At 54.0% G+C, this 24,603-nt stretch overlaps 4 protein-coding genes across 4 annotated transcripts in view; 2 read left to right on the top strand and 2 right to left on the bottom strand.

Moving 5' to 3' along the window:
* Window positions 1–221: 221 nt before the first annotated feature.
* On the bottom strand, window positions 222–2,637 carry MRPL27 (mitochondrial ribosomal protein L27). Its single transcript, XM_065735505.1, has 4 exons — window positions 2,573–2,637; window positions 1,786–1,908; window positions 975–1,042; window positions 222–527 (listed from the first exon to the last, which is right to left on the bottom strand). The coding sequence occupies exons 1-4, from the start codon at window positions 2,592–2,594 to the stop codon at window positions 321–323; spliced, it is 420 nt and encodes a 139-aa protein (XP_065591577.1). The 5' UTR covers window positions 2,595–2,637; the 3' UTR covers window positions 222–320.
* A 136-nt stretch (window positions 2,638–2,773) lies between these two features.
* On the top strand, window positions 2,774–6,903 carry EME1 (essential meiotic structure-specific endonuclease 1). The gene is made up of 8 exons (XM_065735646.1): window positions 2,774–3,386; window positions 3,459–3,586; window positions 3,765–3,857; window positions 4,077–4,195; window positions 4,616–4,751; window positions 5,250–5,365; window positions 6,057–6,246; window positions 6,727–6,903. The coding sequence occupies exons 1-8, from the start codon at window positions 2,774–2,776 to the stop codon at window positions 6,901–6,903; spliced, it is 1,572 nt and encodes a 523-aa protein (XP_065591718.1).
* A 2,455-nt stretch (window positions 6,904–9,358) lies between these two features.
* On the bottom strand, window positions 9,359–12,953 carry LRRC59 (leucine rich repeat containing 59). Its single transcript, XM_065735581.1, is given in 7 exon segments — window positions 9,359–9,613; window positions 10,129–10,322; window positions 10,922–10,994; window positions 11,627–11,731; window positions 12,001–12,159; window positions 12,564–12,623; window positions 12,843–12,953. Coding segments are annotated over 7 exon segments (936 nt in total). The 5' UTR covers window positions 12,948–12,953; the 3' UTR covers window positions 9,359–9,373.
* Window positions 12,954–14,725: 1,772 nt separating this feature from the next.
* The window catches only part of ACSF2 (acyl-CoA synthetase family member 2), a 30,919-nt gene continuing 21,041 nt past the window's right edge, over window positions 14,726–24,603 (top strand). Inside the window, exons 1-6 of the mRNA XM_065735539.1 lie at window positions 14,726–14,788; window positions 19,208–19,403; window positions 19,751–19,879; window positions 20,867–20,920; window positions 23,635–23,753; window positions 24,382–24,544. Coding sequence (XP_065591611.1) covers window positions 14,742–14,788; window positions 19,208–19,403; window positions 19,751–19,879; window positions 20,867–20,920; window positions 23,635–23,753; window positions 24,382–24,544 — 708 coding nt within the window. The 5' untranslated portion in view covers window positions 14,726–14,741. The remainder of the gene's footprint in view (window positions 14,789–19,207; window positions 19,404–19,750; window positions 19,880–20,866; window positions 20,921–23,634; window positions 23,754–24,381; window positions 24,545–24,603) is intronic.

Genomic DNA, 24,603 nt, shown 5'->3' with positions numbered 1-24,603 from the left:
GAGAAGCTTTGTCATAAAGGTGACTGTAGATGGAACAGTGGAACAGGTTCTCCAGGGGAAGTTGAGCTGCTGAAGGAACACAGGTAACAGTCTATGAACAGTCAAAACCTTCAAGAACCCCAGCACGTTTATTGAACACTCTTACAATGGCCAGCAGATGGTTCCAATGCCTAAACACCGACTACGTGCTCTCTGGGAGCAGGAGAGCAAAGCACAGTTAATTTCAGAGCAAGAATTTGCTTGTCCTCTTCAGGTGGCAGCACAGCTATAACAGTCTGTCCCAGCTGCTTCCCCATCCAGTCCTGTGTGGCACAGGAGACTCAGAGCATGGTGACCAACTTAAAACTTCCTACTTTTGTGGTGGGGATGACACTGATGAAGGTTTTGTATAGAACTGCACCTTTGGGCAGAGAGCAGATCACCTCCCTGCTCTCGCTGCTGCGGGGTGGGGGTACGTACACCTCTTTAGTGTATCTCACAATCCCATCCTCCAGGGCATAGAGTGTCTTGTTCCGGCCCATCCCCACCTGGAAAAGAACCAGCTTGGTGTTGGAAAGGAAAGGCAGAAGCTCTTACACTAAGGCAGGTCAGATCATCTGTTCGTGTGGTTTGATATCCTGGCTTCAATAGTGTCTGCAGCTTCACGTTTTAACATGAAAGAAAACCACACTCCTTGCTTCCAGCAGTGTGCAGTGCTGCTCATTACGAGGGAGGGGACACAGGATTCCACCCTGGAGTACAACCACCCAATTAGGTTGCAGAAGTGCTTCAGGATATTTGTAACTGTCAGTACTTTCCTGAGTCACGTGGGTACAGCTGTGATTCCAAGCAAGCTCTGTTATTCAAATACACCACATATTAAAACCCACATTCAGACTTACATAGAATACAGAAAAGACAATAACAGCTGGAGAGAGGGGGCACTGAGATGGGCTGCTGTCCTGAGAGCCAAGAGAGATGGAGAAGTGACTTACATGAGCCCCTGGGTGCCAGCGGATCAATCGCTGAGTGGCCAGAATGTTGCCTGCATGCACAAACGCACCTGCAACAGAGTCACAAAGTCAGACTACAGGGAGATGGAGCCTCCTGAGGCTGCCAGAGGGGCAAATGCTTCCAGGACTTAAAGAAAACAGCTTTCTGTGGGAATTTCCTATGGAAAAAATAGAATTGCAAAAAACATCTAAATGAAAATGCTGTCAGGAAGAGATAGGGGGCAATTGAACAGTGGAAAAAAGCAATTCTGGTCTTTGAAGAGATTGCTTCTAGAGTACAAGGCATTTTCTATTTGCTGAAGGCATTTGTTTTATTACCTTTAACACTGATAGGTTTTCATCAGCAAACTCACAAGTTATTAAGCACTTAGCTGCAAGAGTTGTACTTTGGCTCCCTCTGCACGTCACAATCCTCTCTGTAAACTCCTGAAATCCCTAACTTCTCAACATAGCTTGGAGGGAAGGGGGACTCAAGTCATTAGGTATCCCACAGGGTGCCCTCCTCCTAGACTCTGCAGAAAGGCCAGATCAGAATCAGAGTACATTTTCCCCAGGCAGTTCTGCCTGGTTGCTCACAGGCCTGCTGGCAAGGCAGATTCCCTGTGCCCCCCTGCTGCCTCCCCATCTGTGCTGCCCACGAGTTTCTGCTGCAACTCCCGTTTCCTTTCCCTTGGAAGAAGCCCCAGCCACCTCGTGCTGAAACACGGCACAATTAACCCAGCTCCCAGGGGGTAACTAACCCCTGAGAAGCCCCATGGGATGCCCATAAGGCTCAGCACACAGCCCAACCCACCTTCTACTTTTTTCACTCCGTAGCGCTTCCCAGGGCTGCGACCACCTAAATTTTTGGAGCTGCCCCCAGTTTTCTTAGAAGCACATCTGACGGCAGCCAGGCTCACTTGTGGCACGGACAGAACTAGATTTGGAGCAACAACAAAACCAGATGAAAAACATACCAGTAATATGCATGCTGTTGGTTTAACAAAAGCGCTGTGGAAAGAAATTCCAAAACAAACTGTTGGTCAACCACCCTGGATTAAATCCTCTGCAGATAGGCTACACCCCGAGTGCTGCTGCTAGCCAGGCAGGAATAAAGCAAGCAGCTCTGAGGCTGAAGGACATATACAAGCCAATGTCCCGGCAAGGCCTTGTAAAACGGCCTACAGCAGTTCCAGGTTACTGAAACTTAACTTTGTGTTGCTCTGAAACTGCGACCCCTCGTTTCAGTTTCACCTTCGATTAAACGGCACTTAATTAGAAATTAAGCATTTTGTAATCTCATCAAATGTGGAGACCCCAATTTGGGACAACGCATACACAGCACTATTACACCGCGCAGGGCGTTATTACGCTGGGGCTGTGACAGTACAGGGGCTGCCGGGGCTCCTGAGCCGCTCCCGCCGCCGCTCGGACGCGGCCTAACGCGGGGGAACGCCTTTTCCAGCGGCGCCTTTCAACCGCAGAACGGCCCTCGAGCAGAGCGAACCGGGAACCCCTCGGGCACGGCGTCCCACACGACGCCCGCCACCACACGACGCCCGCCGCTTCACAGCCGCCCCGCCCGCCCGCCGCGCACTCACACAGCCGCCCCCACGCCGCCATCTTCCGGCACCGCCTCACGTCCCCTTCCGGCGCACTGGGCGGCGATTGGCCCAAACGCTTGCTCGCGCAATTTCTCGGACCAATCACCTCCCGCTGCAGGCACATGCTCGCGGGCTCCGGCCAATCATCGCCCAGCGCGCCAAGCGCCCGCCCGCTCGATCCTCTCTTCCGTGGGGGGAATGGCGGCCGCGGGCGGTGACGCTGCTCCGCCGCCGTCCGTTCCCCCGCGGGTCCCGTCCCCTCCTCTGAATCGTGATGGCGGCGTTGTGGTGCTGAGCAGTGACAGTGAGAGTGAGGTAGAGCTCGTTCCTCTGTCGGAGAGGGTCAGGAGGAGAATGCCGCCCGGGGCTGCGGGGCCTCCCCCGGCGGACGGCGAGGACGCGGCTGAGGGAGGCGGCCTTTGCCGCGGCGGCGGGCGGCTGGCGGCCGGCTGCGGGGGACGGGCCCTTCCCATGGCCGCAGCGATACCCGGAGCGCGGCCTTCCCCCGGCCCGGCCCGCGCGTTCTGTTCCGGGCGGTCCTCGCGCCCTCTGAGCGAGCCCGCAGCCCGGCCCGAGTTGCCTCTGCGTGGCGGAGAAAACCCAGCAGCTGCCCCCCCTCCGAAGAAGCCGAAGTACAGCCAGGAGGAAATGGGGGCGATTTGCCAGGCGGCCTGGAGGAGGAGGAAGGACCGCGAAGCACGGAAGAGGCAGAAGGAGGAGGAAAGAGGCAGAAAGAAGGCCCTCGCCAAGGTGCTGAAAGCTCAGCGGCCGGGGGAGTGCCAGAAATACATAAGTGTGGTGCTAGATCCAGGTACCCCGCGCAGCCCGTGCCTGCCTTGCCCCGGTTCTTGCCGCAGGAGCCTGACCCGTGTGCCAATCTCAGCTCTCTTGCAGGCAGAAGGTGGTACTCAGGTCCACGCTGCTCTGCAGGCTGCAAATTATTCCTGTGTGGTTGAGAATCAGGCTGTTCCCTGCAGCATTACCTGGAGGAGGAAGTCTGTGTTATCTCAGGTGTGGAGACAACATCTTGATGGTCTTGCCCTTTTCTTCCCGTGTTGTTTGCACTTGGTAGTAATTGTCTCTAGCAGCCCAAGGGAGCATTCCTTCAAACTCCTCCCTGCCTCAGAGTGAGAGCACTGGTTTGAGTTATAAACGGGCTGTTGATCTGGCTGTTCTTGTGTCTGGGCAGGCTGAGGACGGTAATGAATGGACAGAAGAGCCAAATCTCCTGGTTCTGCTTGGATTGGAGGAGTTCTTGTCCATGGTTCATGGCTACAAGCAAGTATGTTGTGGGGCTTTTTTGGTTTTGGTGTTTGTTTTGTTTACTTTACTGTAACTGTTTACTGTTACTGGATCAAGTGTTGTCTGTTTGCACCCAACAAGCAACAGGAGCAGAACTTCACCTATGTGAGAACTCAGCTGCAGCACTGGGCCACAGGTTGCTGGGCTCATCAGCATAGCTCAGAACAGTCTCATTCCTTTTTTCTGTTGATCTCTGCAGGAGGCTCAAGGCTGTGCACAACAGAAGGAGACCTTACAGAGCTTTGTATCTCATGTGATGGAGAAAATGCCTGGGAAAATTCTGGCTCTAACAGTTGTTGAAGTAGAAAAATATTTCAGGTTAGAATTTTTTCTCCTCAGCTGTTTGTGTTTCACTGGAAGAGGCCGTGTTTACATTAATTCCTTCTTGCAAAGACTGGAACAGATGAAGAATTCACACCCAGAACTGCTGCACTGTCTGTTACATAGGAACAGAAGCAAAGGTCTGTCTAGCTTGTCACCACAGTGACCAGTGACAAATACCTGGGGAAGAGTATGAGGGTGGCAAAAATGTTCACAAGTACTTTCTTGAAAGGTTTTTGTAGCTTTAGAAAAACAAATGCTGCAGAGGAATGTTCTTAGATGTAATGCTTTTGCACTTAATGGTCCTTGACAGTATTTCCTACAGTTTCAGCCTCTCTTAGAAGAGGTACTGAGTTGTTTCATGCTCTGCAGCAGCTGAGTCCTTCAGCATTCCCAGTTTGATCTTCCACTTCTTAGATGTCTCAGAGCTCAGTCAAAAAAGGGACAGCAACGGTCAGCAGTGACTAGAAGCCAGGCAGAACATAGGGGAGATCAGAGGAAGAAGCAAGTTAAGGATCCTGGCCTGGAGATAACCAGACTGGATGTGGAGGATGTGAGTAGAACCAGCATGCAGTTGTTGTCTGCCACTGCTTGAACACTTGACCCCATCTCATGCTTTCCAGGACTGGGATTTTCAGCTTTTGTAGTTGATGTGCAGTTGGTAAAGCTCTTTATTTAGTTCCACTCTGCTCATCTGTAAACCTGCTCATGGCCTAACGTGTCTGGTTCACCTTGATTCTGGAAGTGAAATATGGACATTAGCACTTACCACACTTCGTGGCCTGCTGGTAAAGCCAATTGTTGCTGCTCAGGGGTGAGCTGCCTGCATGTTGCAGGAATCTTCCAGCTGATACAGCACTGAAGGACTATTAAACAGTAAGAAACAACGTGTCCCTGAACACAGCCTTAAGCTGTTTCCAAAATGGGGAGGGAATGGATATTTGTGACTTACAGCAAGGTGTTAGGACTGGTTTTTTTTGCTTCAGATATGAATGGAGTTTGGTGTGAGAAGATGAATTGCTCCATTTGCTGTTTTCAATGATGCTTGCAGGCCTTGGTGGATTTGCAGCTGCACACACACGTCCAAGTCACTTTTTTTGAGAGCTGGGAGGAACTGGGAGAGTTTGCCACTATGTTTACAAAAGCTGTGGCTGAAGCACCATTCAAGTGAGTAAGCAGCTGATGACTGGTTATGTTTTCTTTGGAGTGGCTTTGCTTTCAGGTTTGCTGAGGCAATAGCAGGAGGGAAGACAGACTTTGATTTCAAGTTATAGTCTCACTTGACATCGAGTCAAGGTCTTGTTCTCAGACTGATTTTTAAGAGTGGGAAGGAAATACGAGTTGGGCTCTACAGTGCTAGCTTTGTTTCCACAGAAACTAAGGCATTACTGACAGTGAACCTTTGAGCTGTGTCCACTGATGGGAAGGAGCAGCAGCAGGTTGGCTGGTGATAGCAGAGAGCGAGCTTGTGTAGCCTCACACAGTCCTAGTGTTCTTATCACAGCAGCTGCAATATTTCATGTCTCAGCCATGGGAAAAGGTGTCTTGAGAAATGACATGTGAAAGTGTTCTATTATCTTTGGCAGTCAGAAGATCAATTCTTGTTTACTGCTTTTTGTGTATGTGGTCTTCTGTCAGGGTTGCTCCCAAGTACAGGATGGGAGCAGCAGATGTGGGTCTGCATGTAGGAAATGGATGCTGCATGTAGAAAAAGTAAGGTGACATGTTTGGCATTTTGATGCCAGCAGTGTCTGTAGCAGCACAGCATGAGGGGTGGTTCTCTGGGTATGTGACAGCAGGTACAGGAATTTGGCTTTTCTTCATAGTCACTTGCCTTGCCATCCTTTGTTGTCCATAGACGAGAGCAGCAGAACACAGGATTCTCTTTCTACTTAGAGAACAAGTGGTGCAGAGGTGTGAAAGTGGATCACGATGGAAAAGGTCTCTTTGAAGTTTGGAAGAGGCAGATACAACAGTTCAACCGGGTCAGTGCAGAGATGGCTGAGGCTATTGTGTCTGCATACCCTTCTCCTTGGCTTCTAGTCCAGGTAAGGATGCCTCCTGCATACTGAGGACTGTGAGCAGGCAGCTGACTGTAGAGCTGGGAGAGATCATTTAACTGGAGTGAGCTTTGACACAGTGATTCTGTGTGAGGTGTTTAGTAAGGCAGTGGAGAAAGGTGATTCCTTGATACCCATTGCTTCCACCTCACAGAGGAGGAGCTTGTGTAAGGGCTTCCCTTCAGAGAGAAAAGCCAAAGAAATTGCCCGTGACATCACAGTAACACAGCCCTGCTTTACTCGTCCACTATTCCCTCCTCACACAGTGGATCTGTTCTGTTTGAGCACAGATCTGAGCACTGTTTCTGTGTCTGCCTCCGAACTCCTAAGTGAGACCTGGAGAGAGGCCAGGTGAAATCTGTTTTCATTGTGGAGGTGTAGATCTGTCCCAGGTGTGTACGCTGCTTTATTTCCTTTGAGCAGTGGATGCAAGGAGGTGATGCCATCGTTCCTTTGTGTTGCTTGTAGGCCTACAGTAGGTGCTCCTCGGAGCAGGAGCGGGAGGACATGCTGGCTGACATAGTCGTGTGCCGCGGGGCCGGGGTCACTGCCACGCAGCGCCGCGTCGGGCCGGGGCTGTCCAGGAGGATCTACCTGCACATGACTTCCCAGGACCCCGATCTCTATTTGGATGTCACTGGGTAGCACAAATGAATGAGGGGTCTCTGATTATATTCACCTTCCTTCTGGGGAATAAGTGCTCAGGTGACAAGTGGACTCCTCAGTCCCAGCTTCAAGACTGGGAACCCTTGCGGCCTTTGTCATATTAGAAGGAGATCAGATACCATTGCTGAATGGCTGGAGTCTACACAAGGATGCTGGATGTCTCCCATAGCAGCACGAGTTGGATGTGCCTCACAGTACTGGCGGTGCCTTTCTATTTGTCAAGAGTTTTTCCAAGGAAATAAATTATTTTCTATGATGACATTCATTATTTCTTGACGCTCTTCCTGGACTCTGAGCAGGTATAACCTCCAGAGGTCCCTTCTGACCTCAAGCTGTTCTGTAGCTGTGGCATGTCTTCTGTTGAATGCTTTCTACTGGTACTCAGACTACAAGCAGTTGCCTTCCCTTTCTTCAGTGTGACAGGCAGTAATGCTCAGAGCAGTGTGGTGCTGCCCCCAGCACCTGCTCTGGTGGCGGGGGAAGAACTTTACCTCACAAAACAGACCTTTTTATTGTTCTGTGCCAGATGGGAATGAGTAAGACTAATTTTCGGATTTAAATTTAGACTGCCCTGATTCAGTCTCCAGACAGCTTAATCTATAGAGGGTCTTGAAATCTGATTACATGTGCTGGAATTATGGGATCCAAACAGTTGGCAGAAAAAGCTTTCTTTTAATTAGATTGGGGAGCACGCTTGCCTGTCCACGAAGCCATCAGCATTGGTGTGCACACAAGGACAGCTGAGGTCTTTTGCTACGATGGCACTTACTGAAATGAGTGCTGAGTGTGAACTGAACTGCTCTGAATGCATGGAAGTTACCCTTTGGAACAGGAAAATGAAAACATGCCCTTCAGAGATGATGGCTTCACACGCAGCAGGTGCCTCTGCATGGCCTGGAGGTGCTTCTGACCTGAGCTGATAAATCTCATCAGCCTGGCATTTGCTGTCTGAAGCTGAGGACTGAGGTGGTAGAGCAGCAGGTTCCTGCCAGGTGCTGATGAGAATGTGTGTTGCTTTGAATGTTGTTTGCCACGTTTCTGGATAGTAAACGAGGACCTTTTAAAGACTGTCAGTTCAACACCAGAAGCAAAACCTAAAGCTGTTTCAAGGAAGCTTAGAAAGCATGTGTGATATACTGCTATGCCAGGGAGACAGGAAGCCTCTGTCCTTTCATTTTAAATCCACACTGTTGCTTTCTTCTGGAAGGTAATGAGAACTACAGGTGTATCATAAAGCCACGGAAGGTGAAAGCTTACTGCCTCAATTGTGGCCTTCTGTTGGAGATGGCTTCCTTGTGTCAGTGCAGTAATGGTGGGACAGAGGAACCGGCATTCCTCGAGGCAGTGCAATAATGCAATCATTCCAGGTGCTATGGAAGAGGGAGCAGCTCAGGTGACAAACACAGGCATCTCTCCGTGCAGTTTGTAGCTTGGCTATTCTGAAACCTGCACGTGCATCATTGCATTTACACTTCAATTTGTTTTAGCAATCGTGAGCCCTGTAAAGATATGACAAACTTGTTTGGTTTTCCTCTGTGTGATTATTTACAGCTGCTATGCCTTCACACAGCTGAGTTTTGTTCTCTGGACACAACGTGCCCGTCCTCCTGGCCTCTGCCACAGTCCCAAGGTGCAGTCTGCCAGGCTCTGTGCTGCTGCAGCAGTGCCACCCAGCGTGGTGTGCTGCAGCAGCTCCCTCCTGTCCGTGTGTGTCGGATCCTGCTCTGTTGGCAGTGCTCTGACAAGGCTGCATGCTGGCAAGCAGCCCCTCCTGAGCTGCAGCTCCTTCCAGGGCCCAGCTGGCTAAAATGAGTGATTGCTGGACATGGTCAGAAATGAGATTTAGCTGTTTCTAGGATACCTAATCAAAAAATGGGGTCCTGTGCTAGCAACAGAAACACTCAGTTCAGACAAGTTGATGCGAAAAATGTTGTATTGAAAATGTTCTGTTTCTTTCAATAGCACATCAGCTTCCTCACTCCGACGTACAGACACAGCCACTCCACACACTGCAGCTGGTCCTGGAGGGGCCTACGTGTGCTACTCCCATACAGCCATGTCATCAGCTTTAGCACTAACAGAAATGAGAGCACGAAATGGATACGCGTTAAAAAACCTCATACCTCTGTCACAGAGCTACAGATAGCCAGGTAACAGAGGCAGCTTATTTTTCCACTCCTCTAAGTTCACATCTTCCCGTGTCTTAAGACCTAGGTATAAATCCCTTGGAGGCAAGAAGTACTAAGTGAATCTAGGCAGACCATGGGAGCGGCAGGCCAACTGAGAAACATGCACAGCAACGATGATCCCAACCATAACTATGTGGGGTGGACCAGCAAATTAACGCTGATGGATGAAAAGCAGTTTCATCAGAACACAATTCCATAGGAATTCCGGCTGCGTGGATGGTGGAAGGGGATGCCGACAGAGCAGGAGCCATCCCCGGGCATCACTGCTGCGAGTCCTGCTGGAGCATGTTCTGCAGGCTTTTGTGATTTTGCACAGCAGCAACGACATCTTCGTAGAGAGCGTTCACGCTGACGCACAGCGGTTGGTGCCGCAGCTCCGTCAGTCTGCAGGCGGCCACAGCAGAGAGGGCGCAGAGCAGCAGCAGCAGCACGGCCCGGAGCACCGCCCGCGAGCAGGACGGCCCGAGCCGGGCGGGCGGGGGGGGGCGGGCGCCGGAGGGCTCTGCAGAAACAGCGTTTGCAAAACAGCGTGAGGAGCGGTTCGGATGCCCGGGACCGTGAGCGTGCTGCTCAGCCACTGCACTCGTGTTTTCCTTTCAACCCTCGCTGCTTCTCTGTAGTCACTTGAGGCGGAAAGCGTGAGGGCCGAAGTGGGGAAGGAGTAAACACCTCTGTGCTGCACAAGATCTGTTTTTAAACCTACAGTTTGGCACGTCCAAGATTAAACGGGAGGAGAGGAAGTCCTGAGCAACGCTGAGACCTTCACAGACCTTGCAGTTTGGCAGCTCAGCAGGAGCCCGACACTGAGCCACTGTTCTCCAGCTGCCTGCCTGCAAGGCTTCTGCGAGCTCTTACTGAGCTGCCTCCCCCCTCCCTGCTCCCTCAAAACCTAAGCTGTAAAAATGCAAAGCTGGCATCATCAGGGACGTGACGCAGGCTGAGCACAGTGCACTCCAGTGGCAGTGGTCTCTGCTCTTTTCCAGGGGGCACGCATTAAATTACACTTTACCCAAACACACTGTGGATGCTACTTACTTCGGGTGTGCACGGTTTCCTTTTTAGTTTTCTTCTCCACCTGCTGCTTTGCAGCCCTCTGAGCATCGTATTCCCTCCTCCTGCGCTCCTTCTCTTCTGCCTTCTCTCGCTTCCTCGCCTCCCTCTCCTGAGCCTCCCTGGCTCGCTGTTCTGCTTCGCGCTTCTTTTCCATTTCTGGGGATTAAAAGGAAGTTTTCTGTTTATGTGAAGGGCTGAGGTTGGCTTCTTCCCTACTACCTTATCTGTTCCCAATTGGAATGAGGAAAAGAAGCTTTGGACGCAGTCCTGGGCAAACTGCTCTCGGTGTCCCTGCCTGAGGAGGGGAGTTGGTCCAGAAGACCTCCAGCTATGTCCTCTAACCTCAGCAATTCTTTCCTGCTGTGAAATCAAATAACTGTGCTGTGGTGCAGTGTGGTTTTCTTTCCTTCCCTTTTCTTTTTTTGGTGGTAGTTTTTTAATTTTCTTTATTTTCCATTCTGCTCCCTGGAAGTGTGCAAGAGCAGGCTGAATGGGGCTTTGGGCCCACGTCTGCTTGGAGGTGTCTCTGCCCATGGCAGTAGGACTGAAACCACATGATTTTTAAGGTATCTTCCAACTGGAGCCATCCTACGGTTCTATTGTTCAGGCAAGAGCTAGCACAGTACCCTAGGCTATCTTCATCCACCCTACCCTGGGGCGCCCTGAGTGCTCAGAATTCTGAGCTACAAACAGCTGCCTGCTGGCAGTCGATATTTTGGGCAGAATTCAGCAGTGTGTGTGAGCACTGTGCTTACCTCGCTCTGCCTGGAGCCTCCGCTGCCGCTCCCGATCCTGCTCAGCCTGGATCGCTCTCATGTGCTGCAGTACCTTCGAGGTCCAAGAGAACAGGGTGAGCTGCCTGCAGAAGGCTCACTGAGGGCACCCAGCCACACCTGCCCACGATGTGTCTGACTGAGCCCGCAGGGGACACTGAACACAACTCTGCTACGCATGTGCAGTGAGGAAACAGAGCTCTCTGCTTTGAAGTGACATGGGGCACTGATGCTAGCAGTTAGAGGATCCTGGAGCAGCTTGTTTCATCAGACTGAATCGTTCAAAGCAGCATGGCAGTAACAGCAGTGCACATTTTAACTGTTTTTGCTCCGCAAATCCCAGCAACAACTATTTCCATGACCCTATGGTTTGCCATAGTATTTCTACAGAGATTTTTATACTCAAGAGTATAACAAAACCTACGCACAAGTTGTTCTGTCTGACTGTGCCTTCAGTTCCTTAGCAAAGCCCCATTTATTCCTCTCGTAATTCCCCCAACGGAGGAGAGTCCTGCTCAGCTCAGTTTTTCTCTATAGCCATGGAAGCAGTGAAATCAGTGCACAGAGCTGGCACCTCGTGGGCTGAAGGAACTCCACAGTGCTGCAGCAGCAGCTCAGCTTGCTGAGTAACGAGAGGGGGAAAATCACCAAGGTAAGAAACAAGGAAAGAGCAAGCAGGTTCCTTACCCTGACTGCAGCCTGCTTGCACTGCTTCTCATCCAGGCAGTCCCCGGCTACCTTAGCTAGAACTGGGTCCAGGGGGTTGTCCTTCACATCCAACCACTTCAGGTTCTGCAGGAAGGGACGGGGAAGGGGAGGCACTCAGAGCACAGCGGTCTCGCGGGTTTTTAAGAGGTTCAGAGCAGAAACAAGTTTTCCCAAGAATGAAATAGGAATGGAAGAGGAGTAGAGGGCTCAGTGTTTGCAGAAGATGTGGGCCGTGGTGCGGACTTTGGAAGGAGTGCTCATCGGGACGGATGCTTCACCAGGGAAGTCAACTCGAGGAGGATCACAAGACCCTGGGCTGCGTCCCAAGCTTTACGTAAGCTCTCAAGCTTTACCTTGAGCTGCGCGAAGCTGACGGGCAGGGTGACCAAACGGTTGTTCAGAAGGTCCAGGTGCTGCAGGCTGACCAGGCGGCCGAAGTCCACGGGCAGCTGCTGGAGCCGATTTTTGCTCAAATCCAGTTTCACCAGATGGGTCAAACTGCAGAAATCTGACTGAAACACAAAGAGAAGGAAGGACAGCGTGGCAGCGTCCCCGCGCGGACACAGCCCGCCCCTCACACGCGCCGCAGTGCTCAGCACCGCGCAGAGCTGTGCTGGAGGACCCCCGCCCCCTCTGCCCCAGAAGCGACGTGCAGCAACACAACCGAAACGGCTTCTGCTGCAGCTGAGCCCGCTCGGTGCCCGCACCCGACCCCGTGGGGGGAGGCACTGCAATCTTTGCTCGGTGCCGCCCTTTTCTCACGACACGCGTGTCCGTGGAGCTGCCGGCAGCGCCCCGTTGCCGTTCAGCCGCTCCCGACGCGCGGCACCGCGCGGCCGCCGCAGCGCTGACGCTGTCGTCCCGCTGTTCCCCACCGGCTCTGCTTCATCCTCACAAAGGCTGCCGGGAATCTTACCGGCAAGGAAACCAGGCTGTTACAGGACAAATCCAGCACGGTTGCTTTCGGGAGCGCAGCCTGAAAGAGAAGCAGCGCGTTAACGCGGAGGCACTGCCGGGAAGGCTCCGTGACAGCCCGGCGGGGCTCGGCCGGGACTCTCGCTTTAGAGGGAAACCCCGGGCTCATCCCGGACGCGCAGCGCCGGCTCCGGCGATCGGACCGCGGCGATCTCCGCTCCGAGCTCCGCACCGCGCCGCCCCAAAGCCGCGCTCGGCCCGCGCTGCCCCGGGCGCTCACCAGCTCCCTGACCGGCACCTCGCTCAGGTCGCACAGGCTCAGGTCCAGCTCGTTGCCGTCCAGCTTGTCCTTCAGGCTGCACGCCTTGCCGCCGCCCCGCGCCATGGCCACGCCGCGGCTCCGCACCGCCACGCCACGCCGCGCACTTCCGCGTCCACGTCCGCACCGCCACGCCGCGCAGCGCCCCCTGCCGGCCCGGAGCGCCCCGCCCCGCCCCGCCCCGCTGCCCCGCCCCGCCCCGCCCCGCTGCCCCGCCCCGCCCCGCCCCGCCGCCCCGCCCCGCCCCGCGGAGCTGTTTCCCTTTCGGGCGCGGCCGCTGCACGGAGGTGCTCCTGTGTGCAGGGATGCGTTTCACGGCTCCTCTCCCGATCCCAAAGCGCCGCAGCTGAGCGCTCTGATTGACGCACGGCCGCAGCGCCCGGCGGAAGGGTTTTCCTGGGACGGGGCCAAACGAGCGCTCCCCAGTGCCGGGATTGCGCCGAGGTCACGCCTCGAGTTTCCTGGCCCCTACACTCTGTGCCGTATGAGCTCCTGAGACCGCTCCGGCCCTGTGTCGGTCTGATTGCCTCCGGACCTCTTCCAGCTCTGCTCATCTTAGCACAGACGTAACAGAGACTATAGGAGGTTCTGAGCAAAGGCGCCAGAAACGGTAAACGAGGATTTGCATCTTAGGAAATAGCAGGGGAAGTGCGGAAGGTTGGTGTGCTCTCGTCCAGGGGTGCAGCGGGCTCTCGTGCCTCCCAGCGGCAAGCTGAAAGCGCAGAGCCCTTTTCTGAGACGTGAGGTCTCATTATGCAAAGCACTTCGGCTTTTCGCAGGTTCAGAGGGCGACGAAGGGCGGATCTGTGCCGAGGAGAGGAGGGCAGGTCGTGCTCCTCCTTTTTTCGTATCACGGCGGGTGATCGTCCTGCGGGTCAGTGGCTGAGCGAGGATCAGGCCACCTCAGCCCACCGCCTTCGGCACCGCGTGGTTAATGCCCGCGTGTGTGAGGCGCAGGTTACCTTCCAGCACCAAATCTACGCCGCAGTGCCCAGAGAGCGTCGGCACTGCCCCAAGGAGTGGCACACGGCTCACCCCTTCTGCGCCAGGGCCAGCGCTGCTGCGAGGAGTGGGGCTCCTCTGGGTGCCAGCCCGCCCGGCTCTGCAGCTCCTCGCTGCTCTGTGCGTGCGGCACGGAGCGCCGAAAGCTGTTAGTGAAGTGGTAACCGTGATAATCCACTGAGTGGATACGGCTAGTAATTAATTAGTGACTCACAGCGCTCTGACGGGTGCAGAAAACCAGAGGCGAGCAGCGCCGGTTGCGCTGACAGAGTCACTTCCAGTCCCTGAACCAAAGTCCGTGTCAATCAAGGCACCGGGCTCACTGCAGGGGGTCGGGGGGGTCGGAGAGGGTCGGGGGGGCTGCGGCGCAGTGCCTGGGGTACAGCAAAAAGCGGCCGATGGGGCAGCGTGGGGGGAGAGCAGGGGGCAGAGCTGCAGGGCAGGGAGCCGGGAAGGGGAGCGAGCAGAGGCACGGGGCGCGGGCACTGCGCTGCCGGCGGGCGGCACGGAAAGGGAGGGGTCCCGGGGGAGCCACGGCATCCCCGTTCCCCGCCCACTGCTGCTCTCTCCTCGAGTGGGGAGCCCCACGCAGAGAAGATGCTTTGCGATCTGCTCCGCCCGTCAGGGGCGAGCGGGGGTCTCAGCTCCCACCCTCGCTCCTCCCTCCGGTGCCGGCCAAGCCCTGCCCTCCCCGGGGCCAGGCGAGGCCCAGCCGGGGTCGAGGAGGGCCGTGCCGTTCCGAGCCGTACCACGCACCGCCTCCTTCCCCTCCCCCGTCCCGAGCAGCGGACGGAGCGGAGCGGCAGCGCGGCCGCCGCGGTTCCGCCGTCCCCGCACGCACTCACGGGCACCGCGGCGATGCTCGCGGCTCTGCCCCGCCGCGGGATGCAGCTCCTCCGCACGCGGTACGGGCGGGGCGGGGGGGCTGCAGGGGCCACGGGTGCGAGGTGAGGGGGGGGCTGTAGGGGCTGGGGACTGCGGGGCAGGGTGTTACTGGGGGCTGTAGGGCGGCTATATAGAGCAGAAGGATGGGGGTGTTCAGCCAGGCGGTGGAGGGGGGCCAGGTTCGGCTGAGGGGTGCGGGAGGTTTAGCAGCGAGTCGCTGTCCTTTGGCTCCTCCGTATCCCCCCGAAGCAGCAGACGGGAAACCTCCTGCGGGGCGGGGGGCGGACCGGGGCGGACCGGGGCACGGACAGCCCCGCGCAGCGCAGGGGAACGTGTGCGCGGACCTGAGCTGTCTCTGCGCAGCAGCTCCGCTCTGATCGCAGTGTGACACAGAAGAGCTGCTCCTCCCCGGCCCGGGCTCCGGGTCGCCGCTGTCCGTGTCCCGGGGCGGTACTGCGGGGCTCGTGGGTCCCCGACTCGAGGGGGTCCCCGACTCGAGGAGCTCTGGAGCCCGAGTGGGTTTTGCTTTTGTTCGACGCTGCCTTGTGGAGCAATCTCCTGGGAAAGAACGACAGCGGGAAAGCAATTGGCTCTGGCGGATGCTGTGAAGGGTTGGTTGAAATTCAGACACTGATCCTAACCCGGAGGGATGACTTCCAGGAAGAAGCTCGCCCGGAGCAGCCCGTGCTTTTCTTTTTTCACACGGGGTGCAGATAATTCTTTTCAGCTGAGATGCGGTGGGAGATGATACCATCTCAACATCTGTTCTTCAGAATCGGATCAGAAGGGGAGCGGCACGCAGTGGTTATTGCAGTTTGGACTCCAGCCCAGCATGCCACGTGAAGCTGGGTGGCACAACAGTGGGTTGTGGTGCACCTTTGGGACAAGCTCTTTCTAGTAACGCAGAGTTCTTAAATTCTGCTCTTATTGTTGAGCAGTATTTATCCTTTAGGCAGAACGAGTGCAGAAGGGACAGGGGACAGCACAGTGCAGTCTGAGTGCTCTGTGAAAGCTCTGGAGATTACTGTTCCCCTAACTAAAGTAAATGAACAGAAAGTAATCACAAGGTGATTAACCCCATAGCCATCAGTGTCGTGTTAAAGAGCAAAGAAGAGGTGAAGGCAGTGCAGAGCAGTGCTAGCTCACCACCCTGTGGCTGCAGCTGCCTCATGAGAGGCATCCAGGCCTCGCTGATTCGGGCAGGTGGTCGGGGTGGGTTTCCCTGACAAGAAGCTGGATGTGGAGGCCCAGAGCTTCCCCACGTCGGAGCTCTGTGGTTGGGATCAGTTCTGAGCTGTGGGCAGCAGCCATCGGTGCCACGTGCTGCTGGGGGACGGCAGGTCACGCTGCTCTTCTCACAGTGATTTCTACAGAGATGGAAAAAGAGATTAAAAATGAAACCGGTTATCTCGTGTCAGCAGCTGTAAAACGTTAGTGTTAATCACACGCTGCTCCTGGGGCTGGCCCGGGCTGCTTTACGAGGCTCTGCCGGTGCCCGTCGGGTGGGAGTGCTTCCTGGGCCAGCTGCGATCCATCTGCTGGCCTTGCTTTCCTATGAGACGAGGAGGAAGTGCCTTCCCTGTGACCCCAGCGTTTCTGTGCTCGGTTTCACTGCTGAGGTCACTGCTGTGCGTGGGGAGGCGAGCTGCTCTGCTGCTGGAACGTGTTGCTAAAAGGAGACGTGCACTCTCATGCACGTCGGTGAAACCCAGGCTGCGTGGGGTTATATTTGCTTTCTGGCAGCCGAGGCGGGGAGAGGAGAGCTGCCATCACATCAAACCTCCGATGTGTTGTGTGGGGTGCGGGGCAGGGATTTGTGTTAGCAGTGAGCACCGTGCCCCACAACCTTCCTGCACGGGGGACTTTCTGGGGACTGCGTGAGGAACTTTTCAGCTGGGCTGCGCTGACCTCGGCCCCCGCGCGCGGTGGAAGTGCTGCTGCACAAGCAGGGCGGCCCTGCTCACCTTCCCCCGCTGTCCCCGGGCGCCCAGGGGGGAGCACGCTGGTTCCTCTGCTGCAGCTGGCTGGGGGGAGATGTGGGGCGTCGCCATAGGGCGAGCTCTGCCCCACTGCAACTGGAGCTGACTCTGCCGTAGAGAAATGTGAGTGCGGAGGGCTCCGCATCGTGCGGATCGTTTCCGTGTCGGACAGCAGAGCTGCGGGAGGGGGCTGTCTAAAGGAGCCCCGCAGCAGTGACAGCAGCTCAGCGGGGGCTGCGGTGCTTTTTATTGCCTCCCTAAAGCACTCCCCTGAGGGTTGGGGAGAGCATTTTCAACTCTCATCGAAGGCTTCTCTTTCATCTCCCGGCCGTTAAACTGAAGCTGATGTCTTTACAGCTTGTTTGACTGCACCCTCCCTCCTCCTCCCGGGGCAGCACTCACAGCACAGTGTGAACTGCGAGAAGTGATCACCCCAACAGAGCAGAGCTGCGCTGCCGTGACGAGGAGTGTGGGGAGGGGGTCGGGTCATGCTGCGCTCTGAGCAGAGCTGTTACCCAAAGGTATCAGCTTCACTTGTGCTGCCCGAGGGAGATCCCCACCTCGCAGGCGATGTAGCCCCGCACCGATTTGTTTCTCGTGGGCAGAAAAGAAAACCAAGTTTTCTGTGTCAATTAGCACAAAGGCTTTGCAGAATGTTGGTCCCATAGTGAATGGGTAACAGCTGATTTCAGGTGATCTGTTTCTTTTTTGTCTGCCCCACATCTGTGAGCCAAGGGCAGTGCAAAACAACACCCTGAAGCGCTGCTTAAGCCCGTCCTTCCTGGGGTTCTCCTGGGTCAGGAGTGGAGGAAGGCCGAAGGCATGGAGCGTGGCTGTTTGTGGTGGGTACCCTCCTCTCCCCCGCCAGCCTGCCCTGCTGGCCCTGCAGTTCTCTCCCTGGGAGCTCCTCGTTTTATTGCTGCTGTCTCCAGTGCTGTAAACTCTGTGGTTCAGCTCTCAGAGGCAGTAAAGCCCACAGTGCTGTGCACACCCATCGCTGCTCTCAGTGAGGGCTCAGCTCCTTTGGACCCTTCAGAACAGCTCTTGTTCAGAAGATAAGAGTCCCTTGATGTCTGCAGGTCTTTTTAGAACAGGTCAAAACGACACAACGAGGAGTTTTGGTTTAACTTCCTCGGCCATCTCTTTGCAGCAGAAGGAACTGTTGTGGTGGACGTCCCTGCAAAACGCTTTCATTGTTTTCCTTCCAATTTTTTTTTGCACTTTTTACTGCTATGGGAAGGTCGGAACTGGTTGCATCTCTCAATAAACTGCCAAATCCATGATCTGTCCAGATATTTAGGAATGGTTGGAGTAGTCCTCACAGCAGATGAATGAGAGCAGCACAGGGAGCATTGAGCAGTGTGCATCCCCTGTGGGGGAGCAGGGGAGGGGGCTCAGCCCCACACTGTGTGTGTGTGTGCCCACACGCGGGCACGTGCAGGTGGGGCAGCTGCGTTCTGAGTGCTGTTGGAGGTCTTTCTGCTCTGTGGAGTGCTCAGGTCTTGCTGGAGCTCACTGATTCAGGTTCCCATTGCTCTTGCTGGAAGAGGGAAATATCTCACAGTGGCCCTGACACGCAGAGATGAGTGAGAGCAGCGTGTTTGTGTCCTAGGGCCTTGCCTAACATCTTTCAGGGTGGTGTCTGTTCTTCTGAAGTCTAAGAAAAATAGCACCAGCTCTGCCGTTCATTTGTCAGCGCCGGTGTTGAACCACCTTCCTCATATTTGTGTGGCAGCTCCCAGGAGCACTGCTCATACTGCACCGCGGTGTTTCTGCAGGTGTGGTTTGCTCGGGGGCAGCACGGGAGCTGTTGGGGATGGCAGTCCTGGCTGCAGTGTCCCCTCTGTGCCGGGGTACAAAGGTGGGCTAGGGCTGCACGGAGGCCAGCAGGGTGGGGTGCTGCTGTGCTGTGATCCCGTGGTAGCTGATGACTGAAGTGATGTTTGAGCTGACGCAAAGCAAGAGCTCTCCTGACGTCACTGGGTTGCACTGCTTCCATGTCATGGGGGTGAACCATTGGGCTCTGGGGGAGAAAAAAGCCCTCCCACTCCTGTCCCCTTCGGTTTGCCATTTTGTAGTCCTCAGTCTGGGAGGAGCTCGATGCTGATAACGGAGGCTGGAATAGCACGGGGAGAGGTTGCAAAGATGATCCAGAGATGAGTGGCTGAGGCTTTTAGCACACAGATTCTGCTGGTCCTGCAGGCAGATTGATGATCCATCCATTCTGGGCACACTGTAATGGCTGGTTATGGTAAAACAGACACTCTTTTGTAACCAGGGCCCTGCTCTGAACCTCATGGCTCAGGAATTCCTTGTATCTTCCATCACAGTGTTACAAAATCAATCAGGTGAGCTGGGAGATGACCACCTCAGAAATGAGTGGGAATATTGTGGGATAGCATTTGTGAGAGCAGAGAAAACCCCGCTGGCATCCATCTCACAGCTTCTTTTTCTTCACAGCGCCCTGCACAGAAGGACGCTCTCTGCATCCCATAGGGTGACTGACAGCTATGTCAAAGGGGCCGTGGACGTTCCACTTATAGACAAAACTGTGGGCCAATGCCTGGATGAGAAAGCAGAGCGGTTTCCCCACCACGATGCCTTTGTTTTCCACCGAGATGGAGTTCGGAAAACATTTGCTCAGTTCAAAGAGGAGGTGAGTGTCTCACTCACATCAGAGAGCACACTCAGACTCACTGGAGCAACAACTGGTGTTGATGGAGAAATCCGAGCTGGTTTCCTTGCTCAGCTCAGCAGTGAGGATCGCCCTGCGTGGATTTCTGGCTCTGGGCCCGCAGTGCGAGCACCCAGTGGCTGTGTGCTGCCTTCGTCCTTACCAATCACAGGATCAAAGGGAGAAGACTGTGTGCATGAAATAATTACTTTATGACCCAGAATGAACTTTCATACTTACCGCATCAGGCGGTGGCTTCCGCGCTGTGGAAAGATATCCACTGCCCCATCGTGTTCGTGATCCTCAGGTGCTTGTCTTGTATTTTACAGGTAGACCAAGCAGCAGCTGGACTTCTGGCTCTTGGCCTGAAGAAGGGAGACAGGCTGGGAATGTGGGGTCCCAATAAATATGAGTGGGTTCTCATGCAGTTCGCAACTGCCCAGGCAGGGATCATCCTGGTAAGTGCTGGGGCTTTGTCAGTGTGTGGGGAAAGGAGACGGAGACACAGCAATAGCATATGGGCGGTGTGGTGTGTCGTGTGACTCTCCCCGTGCTCGTACCCAGCACGGTTAGCTCTTCCTGAAGTCAGTGTTTAATTGAGATCTGTGCTGCACCCTGCATCTGCTGTGTATGGGCGCAGACCATGGGGCTTTGAGGAGGGAGCAGAAAGGAATGGCCTGCTGTGAAACAGCTTGCAGCAAGCAGTGACCGATAAAACCTGACTGCCTCCAGGATCGCTTTGATGTTACGTGCTGTTCCTAAATAGCTATCTGTTACTTAGATACCTCCTAAAAGTTTCTATATTGCTTCAAGCTACAAATGGTCATTTAAAAACCTAGCCCAAGCTGCGTACCCCTGAAAGGCAGATTTCATCTGACTGTATCATCTGGCACATTAATTAAAGTGTGTCCCTTTCATACAATGCTCTGTGTAAGGACTCTAACGCATCTTCTGGTTCATTTGCTTCAGCGCTGCTCATCCCAGTGTCTGCTAAGGAGCAGTAATAGGACACATGAGCACAGCTCACGAGGAACGTGATGGTCAGCTCATCTCTGGTGCTCAGTGCAACCTCTGCTCAGAGCCATAAAGGGAAATGCTGATACTTTGCTGGCTGTCCATTAAGAATCCTGAGGTTCCCTTGAGTTTTGAATGTGCCTAGCTTGGATTTAATGCCTGCCAGGGAGAAAGGAGGACTGTTTTTATTCCTAAAACCATTGTGAGTGACTCACACAAATCTTTTCCCTTGTCTTTCATGCAGACCCTGGGTTCAGATAGATTTTCTAGTGAACATGAGTCCCTCGTGGCGGTGAGCTCTTAGGCCTGGGTCTCAGACAGGAGGGGCTTCGACCATCACCTGTCTCTGGGAGAATGTTGGAGTATGTGTTAGGGAGGAGGGTTTTTGGGGTAAGGGTGACTGATTAAATTTCTTGTTTCTCCTTCTTTAGGTGTCTGTGAATCCAGCTTATCAGGCCCATGAGCTGGAGTTTGTGATCAGGAAGGTTTGTATGGCACTTGCTGTTAACAATTCTACTTGATTTGTTATGAGGAACGATAAAAAGAGCAACTTGTTAAAGGGCTTAGCAGGGAGGTGATACAGAGAGGTGAGCTGATTATACACGTATACAGGCAGAGGCAGGGAGAGCTGGCTGTGTGACAGCAGACCCCCCCTGGGGTCGCGGGGGTAGCTCTGCACTGTAATGGCTGCGTTGGTTGCTGCTGTCTTTGGCTGCCACCCTGTCCATTTGCCAGAGACTTCAAGACCGTTCTCATCCCTCCCTCCCTTTCAAAATCATGTGCTGACAGTATTACACCAACAACAAGTGTATCTGCCAGTGATCATTTGCTAAGGAATGGGGAGAATAATGCAAGACTAAATATGAGACAGAGGCAGTGCCAAGAAACATAACCAGGACAGCAGAGGCTGTGTAGTAACAAAGCATGACTGCAGTCTCTTGAGGCAGCTCCTCTCTCGGACCAGTCCCACCATCTTCTGGCTGCTGTGGGCTGAGAGCACCACGCAGCTGCCTTCCCCTCCTCGGAGAGCTGGGCACTGTCATCTGCCTGCCTGCTGATTTCACTTCCTGAGACTTTGCCCTTAAAATAGAAAGGAAGAGGACTCAGTAAGAACCAGCCTGCTTGGCAGCTTGATTTATCCTTCTCAGTTCTGTCCTAGGCCTTGCTAGCCTGGGCTGTGTTGGAGGTTTGCCACTCTGTGTTTCTGCTGCCCCAGCTCGTCCCATTCACCTGCCTGGCTTGGAGTTGGGATGGCAGTGTGCAGAGCACCGATCAGCTTAAATGGTTCCAGCTCCTTGGCTCCGGGAAGGAGGAATACAGGCCATCATTAAAAATTAATCCTAGGATTAAGACTTCTTTGGTTACTTCAGCTTTAAATCAGAAGCACTAGCTTTAGTGCTAGAAGAGCTGAAACTTCATCTGGGGCTTCCCAGTGCCATGCAAGTTCTTGCACTGTCTGGAAGGAAGTGAAGGATTTCTCTTGCATCAGCAGCTCTGGAATTTGCTTGCTGGGCTGCAGTTTGAGTTCCCATTTCATGTTTCACTTAATCCTGCTATGGTAACACAGCCAGGGTTGCTGTTGTCTCCAGACATTAAAATGAAATGCACTGTGGTGAAGCGTTTCCCTTCCTGTGTGGATGTCTTCTTGGTCCTCTCCCCAGGTGGTAAAGTAAACTCACAAGTCAGAGTGAGCATGCTGGGTGCTGTGCAGCGTTCACAGCGTGCTGCACTTGTTGGTATGGGGGATATTTTAATTCCTGGCTCTGTTCATGGCTTTCATTCTGTATCTCTCTCCTGAGATGGTGCTCCTTTTCTTTTTTTCCAAGGAGCCCAGGAGCTGCTGTGCCTGGTGGGTTTTCTGGTGTTCCTAGCTTTCACATGTACCCCTGGCACGGGGTTCTTTGGTTTTCCTCATCCCCACAATTATTTGATTGATGGCTTTTTTTGCACAACAAAGACCCCGAGGACTTTGGTGCTTTGCCCTGGATTGCATCAGCTTGTGCAGCCTCTTTCTTTCTTGCTTCGTCAGATTGCCTCCAGTACACAGAGTAATGAACACTGAGCTGCCATCCTTCCTCCAATTGCTCCGTCCTATCTCCAGGGCCTGGTGAAAGCAAATTGGGGACAGGTTCTGTGTGGGAGGCTCTGCTGCCGTGTAATCGATGCTGGGTGGGGGATGTTGGGCTGAAGGTCCCTTTCTCCTTCAGCATCCTCCTCGCGGTGCCTCACGTTGTGTGTTGTGCAGAGCCAGCTAAGGCAGAAGGAAGCTGCAGGTGGCTGATGGTGAAATGCTGGAGAGCCCCAGAACATTCCAGAAGAGACACGGTCCTCTGGGTTCTGGGCAGGCTCTTCCCTGAACTCATCACGTGTTCGTTTTCCCTCCTGATACGCTCCAGAGCGTAATTAAAAACCATTCATGGGCGTAGGTTTGGCCTCTTGATATCATGGATTCTGGGAAAGTAACGAGAGCAGCCAAGTAAACAATTTGTGTCAATGGTTTATTTGACAGAAATGTGTTTTTTGGAAGTGAAAAGCAAATCTGGGTCAAATTCCACAGGTTGCATCTGCCGAAGAATAAATAGCAATTCTTGGAGTAATTAAAGGGCTTTGTTTCAGAGTTATGTAAATCTAAAGGTTGAACGGAAAATGCTTTGATTTTCAGAATAGTTCATGATTCAAAAGGAGCTGGAAAAACTTACAAGTCTGTCCACCTTAGCAAAGCCCAAACCCCAAACCTTGGATCAGCTGGGAGGCAGGCGTTAGGTTTCCTCGTTTTCCCAAGGCTCCTCAAATATCCTTTCTTTCAGATCTACTCAAACGAAATTCCTCTCTTATTCTGGGAGCAGGCTTTTTGTTAACGTTGGGACGCCCATCCTGAAAAATCAGTCCTTTTCCCTCACGATGCAATGAAGAGCACTGATCCTCTGAGGATGGGGATCCTCGGCTGCAGCTCTGCATCCCCTCCCAGCCGAGAGAGCGTCTGCTGCGTTTCCACTTTGCAGAGACCCCTTCTGTGCTCTTCAGTGACTCTTCAGCCGTGTGAATGATGGCTCTTCTCAGGGAGGCTCATCAAAAGCTCCAGCTTTAGTCTGGAGGGTCAGGATTGCACACGTGTTGCTGAGTTGCAGGCTCTGCTCTTCCTCGTGGGCTGAGCATCGCCCCGCTGTGAGTTCTGATCGCTTCCTGTCTCCCTCCACAGGTTGGCTGCAAGGCCCTGGTGTTTCCTGCTTGTTTTAAATCGCAAAAGTACTATGATATCCTAAAGCAGTCATGTCCTGAGCTGGAAAACTCCAGCCCAGGGGGAATAAAGAGCAAAAGGTGAGTTAGGAAGCTCTGGTTTATTGCACTGACCTATCAGCTGCGTCCTGCCGTGTGTCCTCAGCTGCAGCCACACGCTGAAGTGGAGGAACAATCTGCACAGACATCTCTTAATTAAGGACTTTTTGTACTGATGAGGGCACTTTGCAGTCACTTTGTGGGCCTTTGCTGGGCCGAGGAGACACTGCAACCACAGAGCCTCTCCTCCCGCACTCGGGCACTTGTAAGGCTGTTCTGATAAAGCCAGGTCCTTCTGCTATTGCAGGGCCACCCGCACGCTGCTGAGATCCCAGCAGGTGACCGATTACATCTTGGCATTACTGTTCTTTCCCTGTTTGAGCTTCAGCCATCGCTGCCAGCAGTATGAGGGCTCTCTGTGGAATCACTGAATCCTCAGAGGTGGAAAGTCCTACGCACAACCCCTCCTTATAAAACATATTACAGATTTGGAAACAGTGCAGTTCCTTTGACGTATGTACCGTGTGTGAATGGCTCTCAAATACTTCTCATTCCAGCACTGCAGCAATCGAGTCTTATCCAAAGAAGGCCCGTGCAGGAGGTTTGCCGTGGGGCCATGCAGAAAGTTTTCTCCTTGCTCCATTCCTGATGGTCTGTTTCCCTCTGCCAGGCTCCCTGACCTATCCACTGTCATTATGTTGGACTCCAAGCTGCCTGGCACCTTTCACGTGAGCGAAGTGATGCAGGCCGGGGACAGCAGCCACATGAAGCAGCTGAGAGCGCTGCAGCCGACCCTGTCCTGCAGCGATCCGATCAACATCCAGTTCACTTCAGTAGGTGCTCTGCGTGCTCTCGTGCTCGGGGTCCTCAGTGGGGACACGGGGAGGGCTCT

The sequence above is a fragment of the Cyrtonyx montezumae genome, unplaced genomic scaffold, assembly GCF_038088225.1.
Source record: "Cyrtonyx montezumae isolate F1298 unplaced genomic scaffold, pur_monq_1.0 scaffold_19, whole genome shotgun sequence".
NCBI classification, from domain to species: Eukaryota; Metazoa; Chordata; class Aves; order Galliformes; family Odontophoridae; genus Cyrtonyx; species Cyrtonyx montezumae.
Note: the sequence above shows the minus strand (reverse complement) of the source record. Positions and strands in the feature narration are given on the sequence as shown.

Bases quoted from the DNA above. Each gene is read 5' to 3' on its own strand.
- MRPL27 (XM_065735505.1), bottom strand. From the start codon at position 2,594: ATGGCGGCGTGGGGGCGGCTGT. The intron at 1,909-2,572 runs GTGAGTGCGCGG...CTCCAAATCTAG, and splicing joins GGCGGCGTGGGGGCGGCTGT to TTCTGTCCGTGCCACAAGTG. The intron at 1,043-1,785 runs GTGGGTTGGGCT...ACTCTGTTGCAG, and splicing joins CGGAGTGAAAAAAGTAGAAG to GTGCGTTTGTGCATGCAGGC.
- EME1 (XM_065735646.1), top strand. From the start codon at position 2,774: ATGGCGGCCGCGGGCGGTGACGCTGCTCCGCCGCCGTCCGTTCCCCCG. The intron at 3,858-4,076 runs GTATGTTGTGGG...TGATCTCTGCAG, and splicing joins TGGTTCATGGCTACAAGCAA to GAGGCTCAAGGCTGTGCACA. The intron at 6,247-6,726 runs GTAAGGATGCCT...TGTTGCTTGTAG, and splicing joins CTCCTTGGCTTCTAGTCCAG to GCCTACAGTAGGTGCTCCTC.